This window comes from Salmo salar, chromosome ssa09 (assembly GCF_905237065.1).
Source record: "Salmo salar chromosome ssa09, Ssal_v3.1, whole genome shotgun sequence".
NCBI lineage: Eukaryota > Metazoa > Chordata > Actinopteri > Salmoniformes > Salmonidae > Salmo > Salmo salar.
The window spans coordinates 72296777-72306776 of record NC_059450.1 but is presented as its reverse complement, the minus strand read 5'-3'; the positions used below and the strand labels follow the sequence as shown (position 1 = coordinate 72306776).

General features: G+C 44.0%; 1 protein-coding gene across 1 annotated transcript in view; it reads left to right on the top strand.

Annotated features, from left to right (window-relative positions):
* The window catches only part of LOC106611814 (amyloid beta precursor protein binding family B member 2), a 47960-nt gene that overhangs the window by 5423 nt on the left and 32537 nt on the right, over positions 1-10000 (top strand). The window contains exons 6-7 of the mRNA XM_014212403.2: positions 4681-4827; positions 4934-5061. Of these exons, the coding sequence (XP_014067878.2) occupies positions 4714-4827; positions 4934-5061 (242 nt within the window). The 5' untranslated portion in view covers positions 4681-4713. The remainder of the gene's footprint in view (positions 1-4680; positions 4828-4933; positions 5062-10000) is intronic.

Below are 10000 nucleotides of genomic sequence, written 5' to 3'. Positions count from 1 at the left end.
CTGCATCAGTTGGAACAGAGAGGAGGAGACCATCACTGCCTTATCTGGTGATGTCATTGCCTTATCCTCTTGTTTCCCTAGCACAGGGATGGGGTTTAGCAATGTAAGTTGTTGATATGTGTTATGAATAAAAAATTCAATAAAAAAAAAGCACAGGGATGGGCAACTGGCGGCCCGCCCCTTCTGTAGGCCCGCCCCTTCTGTAGGCCAACATTTTTGGGTGGAACTCAGTCGGAGTCTCAAATTACTGTTGAGAGTTAGAATAGTAATGTGGTTTGAATCAGCAGTTTTTCTCTTATGTCAGTAACTGACAGTAACCCAGTTAGTCCATGTCCGCTAACATGTTATAGATTTTTTAGGCGGGTTCTGACTGCATGTGTGGGTATGGATGTGGGTACGAAGCAGACCCGCGAGCCACTGCTGCCCCTCATGATGAGTTCAGATTTTTTCTGGCCCCCATCAAGGTTGTCCATACCCACCCTAGCATTAACATCCCCACTGGACACAAGGTTGTAGCTTGCTCGATTGCAAGATGGAGAATTCAGAGGTTATTTTTATGAGTGCATTTTGCTAGATTGTACATCTACCTTCACTAAAACCACGGCGAAGGTTTTGTCTGAGATCTTTGGTTTTCAATGGTAATGTTCTTATACTGTATGTCTCCCTACAGGCTACTGAAAGAGTTCGATTTTCAGGCTTTGCCCGCCTTCCCGTGATTTGTTGGGAGAGTTGTCTGTCTGAAGAGGACCCTTCCTGGGTTTATTATTTATACCCAAGTCAATCTGACATCCTCCCCAGACCGAGTGCAGTTTCTGGGATTCCATAGTCATCACTAGCCATCACTAGCTAACATGAAATAGAACCTACAACACACATGGGTACTGGCCTCCCATATACAGTATAGGCTACTTCCTGTCCCTAGTACTAAAACTGAAACTAAAGGATATAAAACGAAATAGAAAGGTTTCTATCAAACTAAAACAGGATAAAAAGTAGTAAATCAAGTGGGAAAAATAAGTGAAACTACACTGAATTTCGAGAAAAATCGAAAAACACATAGAAATAATAGCTAATATAAAACAAAACTATAATAGTGTCATAGATTGATGTTGTTGATGTTGATACAGTCTCTGAGTGAGAATGACCAGGAGGTAAAGAGAGGGAGAAGAAAAAGAGGAGGAGGAGGAGGAGGAGAGGAAGGGTTTAGAGAGCAAGCAGTAAGGCCTAATGTACCTGGAAACATTTAGATGTAGAATTGCTGTTGAACGTTTCACACGTTAACGGATAATGTGTTGATGTGTGTCTGTCCATACCCGGTGTGTGTGTGCATGAGTGTGTGTGTGCATGCTTGCTTGCTTGCTTTCATTTCTGTGTGTTCGCACACATCTGTGTGTGTGTCAGTCTTTGTGCATGTTTGTCCACGTGTGTGTGTGAGAGTGAGAACAAAAGCCTGGGGTCTGTCCCTAAAGAGAAGAAGAATACATTGTGGTGCTCTGTAGAGGGAGGGCTGGCTCTGGGCTTTCTCTCTCTCTCTCGCTCTCTCTCTCTCTCTCTCTCTCTCTCACTCTCTCTCTCTCTGTCTCTCTCTCTCTCTCTCTCTCTCTCTCTGTCTCTCTCTCCCTCTGTCTCTGTCTCTCTCTCTCTTTCTGTCAAAGCCCTGGGATGCACTGAACCACAGCCTTTATATTTTATAAACTGTCACAATACATCATAGTCTCTCTCACACTATACTCTGTTGGCTCTCTGCTACTCTGTCACTGCAAATCCCCTGGGCCTTTGTGTGAGTGTGTGGGAGTGTGTGTATGTGTGTGCGTATGAGTGTGCGTTTGTATGTTTTTGTATTAGTGTTTATTAATCCGCGTGTGTGTGAGGGGGGTGGGGGTACTGGGTACTGGGCCAGGGTGAAAGTAGGATTCATTTCTTCCCTGTACGGGACCTCCTATATGTGCACATGCACAAAACAAATGTATGGTCTGAATCATAGAATTACAAATCAAATCAAATCAAACTGTATTTGTCACATGAGCCGAATACAACAGTGAAATGCTTACTTACGAGCCCTTAACCAGCAATGCAGTTTTAAGAAAATACCCCCCCAAAAAAGAAAAATAAATAATTAAAGAGCAGCAGTAAATAACAATAGCGTGGCTATATACAGGGAGTACCGGTACAGAGTCAATGTGGAGGCTATATACAGGGGGTACTGGTACAGAGTCAATGTGGAGGCTATATAGGGGCTATATACAGGGGGTACCGGTACAGTCAATGTGTCAATGTGGAGGCTATATACAGGGGCTATATACAGGGGGTACTGGTACAGTCAATGTGTCAATGTGGAGGCTATATACAGGGGCTATATACAGGGGCTATATACAGAGGGTTCTGGTACAGAATCAATGTGTCAATGAGGTATTTGAGATAATTATGTAAATGCAGGTAGAGTTATTAAAGTGACTATGCATAGATGATAACAGAGAGTAGCAGTAGCGTAGGGGTGGGGGGGGTCAATGCAAATACCGTAATTTCCAGACTATTAAGCGCCCCTGAATATAAGCTGCATCCACGGAATTTAAAAAAATAAAATATTTTGAACATAAATAACCCGCACATGTCTATAAGCCGCAGGTGCCTACCGGTACATTGAAACAAATTAACTTTACACAGGCTTTAACGAAACACGGCTTGTAACAAAAATAAATAGGCTTTAACGAAACACGGCTTGTAACAAAAATAAATAGGCTTTAACGAAACACGGCTTGTAACAAAAATAAATAGGCTTTAACGAAACACAGCTTGTAACAAAAATAAATAGGCTTTAACGAAACACGGCTTGTAACAAAAATAAATAGGCTTTAACGAAACACGGCTTGTAACAAAAATAAATAGGCTTTAACGAAACACGGCTTGTAACAAAAATAAATAGGCTTTAACGAAACACGGCTTGTAACAAAAATAAATAGGCTTTAACGAAACACGGCTTGTAACAAAAAATAAAACATTTGCAGTAAGCTTTAGTCGTCTTTTTGCACTGAGTCAATTCCTCACGCTGCTGTTTCCAACGTCTTATCATCGACTCATTAAGACCAAGCTCCCGTGCAGCAGCTCTATTTCCTTTTCCAACAGCCAGATCAATCGCCTTCAACTTGAAAGCTGCATCATATGCATTTCTCTGTGTCTTTGCCATGATGAGGGTGACAAAATGACTACCGTAATCAGAATGATGGGAAGTTTGAGAGCGCTCGATTTAATCTAAACAGTAAAAAAAAAGTTGTTTGACCTTAACCCGTTCGGCAATTTCATTGGTCTAATGAAAGCTTCATGCCGCCAAAAAACTGAGCACGTCACAGAATGTGTTATTTTGGAGAGAAAAAAAGCAGGAAAAAAACCATATATTAGCCGTGTCATTGTTTAAGCCGCGAGGTTCAAAGCCTGGGAAAAAAGTTGCGGCTTATAGTCCGGAATTTACGGTAGTCTGGGTAGCCATTTAATTAGATGTTCAGGAGTCTTATGGCTTGGTGGTAGAAGCTGTTTAGAAGCCTCTTGGACCTAGACTTGGTGCTCCGGTACCACTTGCCGTGCGGTAGCAGAGAGAACAGTCTATGACTTGGGTGGCTGAAGTCTTGGACAATTTAGAATCTCTTTTAATTCAATAGGATCTCTGTGGGCCTAGTACTAAACATTTGTCATTTAACTTTCAACACAACCAGTCATGATGTTTTCATCTGATTGTCAAACAATCACATCAAAGGGGTCCTTCATTTGGTTACCCGCACACATTCATCCACTCGCAACATATTTCCAGCCTTAAAACAGTGATGAATGGAAAGGGACATCTGTTACACAAAAAAAAAGTGATTGTGGCGATTGGCATTAGGCCAGAATGTATGCATCCACTGCTGTCCGCGTGAGTCTCGGTGTCGGCCACTGCTGTCCGTGTGAGTCTCTGTGTCGGCCACTGCTGTCTGTGTGAGTCTCGGTGTCGGCCACTGCTGTCTGTGTGAGTCTCTGTGTCGGCCACTGCTGTCCGTGTGAGTCTCTGTGTCGGCCACTGCTGTCTGTGTGAGTCTCGGTGTCGGCCACTGCTGTCTGTGTGAGTCTCGGTGTCGGCCACTGCTGTCCGTGTGCGTCTCTGTGTCGGCCACTGCTGTCCGTGTGAGTCTCTGTGTCGGCCACTGCTGTCTGTGTGAGTCTCGGTGTCGGCCACTGCTGTCCGTGTGCGTCTCGGTGTCGGCTTGACATAATGTAGATGTTTTCATCTAGCCACATGGCAGTTTAGAGCGTAGGCTATACCACCCGTTTTCAAGTCCATTTGCTCATTTTTCATGCCTCTGACATGCGGTAATGATAAAAAAAGTGCTTTTCTTTACATTTTGTTTTAATTATTGTGATAGGCTCATGTTTTACCGGTACTGCATACCCCCACTATACCACCTTACTTTCACCCCTTGAGCGCACACCCATGCTATCTGCTGAATTGTAGCCAACCACTGTTAAAAAGTATTCTCATTACACATTTTACCAGAGATCTACAGATACACTTAACGGACCGTCTTACTATTACCCCTACTAATGAGTGCAAGTGTGTTTATTAATTAGTGTGTGTGTGTGTTGGGGGGGGCTGCTGGGTAAGAGTCTGTATGTATTATTTTAAGTGTATATGAATCCATATATGTGTTGTAGTCCTTCCCGGTGCGTTCTCTGGGCTGGGTGGAGATGGCAGAGAGAGATCTGACAGAGGGAAGGAGCAGTGTGGCAGTCCATCACTGTATCAGACAACTGTCCTACTGTAGGAGGGACATACAAGACTCCGCTGGGGTCTGGGGAGAGGTGAGGACACTGTGTGTGTGTGTGTGTGTGTGTGTGTGCGTGTGTTTCCGTGTGTGCACGTGTGCGCGCATTGACTGATGTATTGACATATTGATCGTCCCATCAGGGTAAGGACATGCTGCTGGTGCTGCAGGACCGGGATCTGACCCTGGTTAACCCTGACGACCACAGCCTGCTCCACTCTCAGCCAATCAGCAGTATACGTGTGTGGGGCGTTGGCCGAGACCACGACAGGTGAGGAGGACGGGGGACGGGAGGGGGGGGGACGGGGGGGTCACATCATACTCCCGTATTACAGTCGTATTACACCTAGTAGAACACCTAGCGAATATCCTTTATTACAGCCATATTACACCTAGTAGAACACCTAGCGAATAGCGTTTATTACAGCCATATTACACCTAGTAGAACACCTAGCGAATATCCTTTATTACAGCCGTATTACACCTAGTAGAACACCTAGCGAATATGCTGCATTACAGCCGTATTAGACTTAGTACCACACCTAGTGAAAATACTGTATTACAGCCATATTACACTTAGTAGAATACCTAGTGAATATTCTGTATTACAGCCATATTACACCTAGTTGCACACCTAGTGAATATACTGCATTACAGCCGTATTACACCTAGTAGCACACCTAATGAATATACTGTATTACATCCGTATTACACCTAGTAGCACACCTAATGAATATACTGTATTACAGCCGTATTACCCCTAGTAGCACACCTAGTGAATATTCTGTATTACAGCCATATTTCACCTAGTAGAACACCTAGTGAAAATACTGTATTACAGCCATATTACACTTAGTAGAATACCTACTGAATATTCTGTATTACAGCCATATTACACCCAGTAGAACACCTAGTGAATATGCTGCATTACAGCCGTATTAGACTTAGTACCACACCTAGTGAAAATACTGTATTACAGCCATATTACACTTAGTAGAATACCTAGTGAATATTCTGTATTACAGCCATATTACACCCAGTAGAACACCTAGTGAATATGCTGCATTACAGCCGTATTACACTTAGTAGCACACCTAGTGAAAATACTGTATTACAGCCATATTACACCTAGTAGAACACCTAGTGAATATGCTGCATTACAGCCGTATTACACTTAGTAGCACACCTAGTGAAAATGCTGTATTACAGCCATATTACACCTAGTAACATATTACAGCCGTACTACACCTAGTAGCACACCTAGTGAAAATGCTGTATTACAGCCATATTACACCTAGTAGAACACCTAGTGAATATGCTGCATTACAGCCATATTACACCTAGTAACATATTACAGCCATATTACACCTAGTAGCACACCTAGTGAAAATGCTGCATTACAGATGTATTACACCTAGTAGCACACCTAATGAATATACTGAATATCTGCCACACGTTAGGTCCCTTGATACCAATAGAGCAATGTTTCCATGCCCAAAGAAGTCAGTCTGTTCTACAGGTGCTGTAGATGTCCTGCTGGGCAGGCAGTGTGTCCCCTGTAATGCGTTGGGCTGACAGCACCTACTGAATATCCTGTAAAGCAGGGGGTTATGGGATTATCTGGAGAGCATTGAGATAAATATTGTCTCTATGTTGCTATTGTGTAGTACATACACCTCTATTTCAGCTATATTACACTTGTAGTAGTTACTCCGATGGAATGTTTTAAATAGAATGAAAAACTGTACAAGGACAGTGTTTCCACCGACATGTATTGGTTGGTTTATCCACATTGGGGAGATGGGGACCTCTATAACATTCTACGGTGTGACATGGTCTTAACCTCTCCATATTGAGCTGGTAATGTCGCTGACTCAGGCAGACTTGGTAATGTTGGTTGGGCTGAGAAAGCCGGTTCCTTCAATGATATTCACACCCCAGGGCTCAGAGTCTTGGTTAAGGTTCAGTTCTGTAGGAGTGTGCACATTTTGACCCTCCAGGGATATGTTAAATGGCTATGATATGTTGAAAGGTTTTGGGTCTGGTACGGTGCTTTTCTGTGGCTATGAATGTCTGGTTGTTTTATTAAGAAGCAGTCGTGGTACGGTATGTATTGGTTCTTTGGATTGACGGTGTTGTAGAATGTGTAGAATGTGCAGTTGTGTTCCATGGGACTGGTAGAAAAAGTATCTCTCTCCACGCTAGCTTTTCTCACCACTGCCTTTTCTCCTTTTCCACACTCTTCTTTGTGTTCCTCTGTGTTCCTCTGTGTTTCTCTGTCTCAATACAATGGGACAATGCTCATCTCTCTTCCTCCTTTCTTTCTCTCTCTCCCTCCTTTCTCTCTCTCTCCCTCATTTTTCTCTCGCTCTCCTTTCTCTCTCTCTCCCTCCTTTCTCTCTTCCTCCCGCCTTTCTCTCTCTCCCTCCCTCCCTCCTTTCTCTCTCCCTCCCTCCTTTTTCTCTCTCTCCCTCCTTTTTCTCTCTCTCTCCCTCCTTTATCTCTCTCTGTCTCCCACCTTTCTCTCTCTCTTGTACGTAATAGACCAAGGCGCAGCGGGTTGAGTGCTCATCTTAACTTTATTAGAACACGTAACAAACAAAACAAGAAAACGATCGAACGAACAGTATTGCAGGCTACACACACAATTATGCAACAACAACTTCCCACAAACCACAGGTGAAAAAAGGGCTACCTAAGTATGACTCCCAATCAGAAACAATGATGTACAGCTGTTCCTGATTGAGAGCCATACCAGGCCAACAAAGAAATACACAACATAGAAAACCATAGAAATACAAAACAAGAACATTACCCAGAAACCCCGGAACACATAAAACAAACATCCCTCTTACATAAATACATATCCCAATAAACCCCGAACCACATAAAACAAATTCCCCCTGCCACGTCCTGACCAAACTACAATAACCAATAACTCCTTATACTGGTCAGGACGTGACACTCTCTCTCTCCCTCTCTCCCTCCTTTTTCTCTCTCTCTCACTCCTTTCTCTCTCCCTCCAGCCTTTCTCTCTCTCTCTCCCTCCTTTCTCTCTCTTTCTCTCCCTCCTTTCTCTCTCTCTCACCTTTCTCTCTCTCTCCCTCCCTCCTTTTTCTCTCTCTCTCCCTCTTTTCTCTCTCCCTCTCTCCCTCCCTCCTTTCTCTCTCTCTCTCCCTCCTTTCTCTCTCTCTCCCTCCTTTCTCTCTCTCTCCCTCCCTCCTTTCTCTCTCTCTCTCTCTCTCCTTTCTCTCTCTCTCTCTCCATCCTTTCTCTCTCCCTCTCCCTCCCTCCTTTCTCTCTCCCTCCTTTCTCTCTCTCTCTCCCCCTTTCTCTCTCTCTCTCTCTCTCTCTCTCTCTCTCTCTCTCTCTCTCTCTCTCTCTCTCTCTCTCCCATCCTTTCTCTCTCTCTCTCCCTCCCTCCTTTCTCTCTCCCTCCTTTCTCTCTCTCTCTCTCTCCCCCCTTTCTCTCTCTCTCTCTCTCTCTCTCTCTCTCTCTCTCTCTCTGTCCCTTCTTTTTCTCTCTCTCTCCCTCCTTTCTCTCTCTCTCTCTCTCTTTCTCTCTCTCTCCATTCTTTCTCTCTCTCTCTCGCTCGCTTACCTTATATGTTCACCCGCTCTCTCTACACCCCCTCTTTCGCCCCTCCACCTCTCTCCCTCTGGGATATCAAGCTTCCAGAGGCTGTCTCTAGGTAATGGGGAAAGCGTGTAGTAGAGGAGGGATGTGAGGGTCGGCCCTGGCAGCCTGGCAGCCTCGCACCGTGTCACCACTCTCCTATTTCTCTCCTTCCTCTCTACATCTCTGCCTTTCTTGCCATTTTCTCTGTCTGTCTCTCCCTCCATCTCTCTTCTTCCCCACATCTACTATATCTCTCCCTCCATCTCTCTTCTTCCCCACATCTACTGTATCTCTCCCTCCATCTCTCTTCTTCCCCACATCTACTATATCTCTCCCTCCATCTCTCTTCTTCCCCACATCTACTGTATCTCTCCCTCCATCTCTCTTCTTCCCCACATCTACTGTATCTCTCCCTCCATCTCTCTTCTTCCCCTAGTATATTGTATCTCTCCCTCCATCTCATTCTCATCCTTCTTTACATGATTACGCCTGCTTTTGCTAAATCATAACACTATTCACTATTTGTTCATGATGCTTGTTTTTATGCCCTTGGTTGTATTCAATTCTACAGGAATGCATTGGGAAAATAAAGTGCAGAAGGTATTCACTGCATATTATGCAAACTGACATCTCTATATGGAGGAACCTTTGTTATGACATTCTCTGACTAGCATCGTCCTTGCATTATCTCTGTGGATATGACTAAGTTATGCTGTTTTAATGTTATGTCATCTTTATGCTGCTTGGTGAGGGGGAGAGAGAGAGATGGGGGAAGGTGGGAGTGGTAAAAGGAGTATACTGAGAGTGTATCTGTTATGGATGTAAGGGACAGAGTGCACTTAGCACAAACACTCCCATCACGCCACAGCTGCAGTACAGAGAGCGGTCACGAGAGTGCACTGTAAGCAAGGCTCTGCTGTATTTCTCACTGAGGTTGAGAGATACTCTGAGAGAAACTGCAGATTTCAACACTAGTCTGCTCCTCTTCATTGAGAGAGAGAGGTGGAGAGTGTTTTCTCTGATTGGGTATCTAAGTGCAGAATCTAGCTTAGACTAACATGCTGACCACACCGCTTGTGTTGCAAAATAAATGTACACATACATATTATTCAATCATTGCACCCACACTGAATCTGTGTAGCCAGGTGCTAAAATAGAACTTGGTTCGATTTGTAACGCTTGACGCACTGTAAGTCCCACCTCTCCCATCTCCTTATTGGTTTTTAGGAGCATAAACCCACGTGGGTGATTGAAAGATGAACTGAGGTCCACACTCCAGTCCAGTTGGTAATGGTAATACACCTTAAAGTTGGTTGCCAACCGCCATATAAAGTCCAAAGAAGAAGCCTGGAGGAGGAGAGATGACTAGAAACAATTCGGTTGACCGTTTTATTTGTGGATTAATTGTCGGAGTAGAGGACCTTGTGCATTTCAGGTAAAATAACCACCCAATGTTTATATCCCAGGACAAATTAGCTAGCAACAGAAAGCTAGCTAGCTAAATTGCCATAAATGTCTAATGCTTTTCGACCTATCCCCAAATTAATATAGTTGGTTCAGAGTTTGTTTTGATATTTCAACCTGCGTGTTG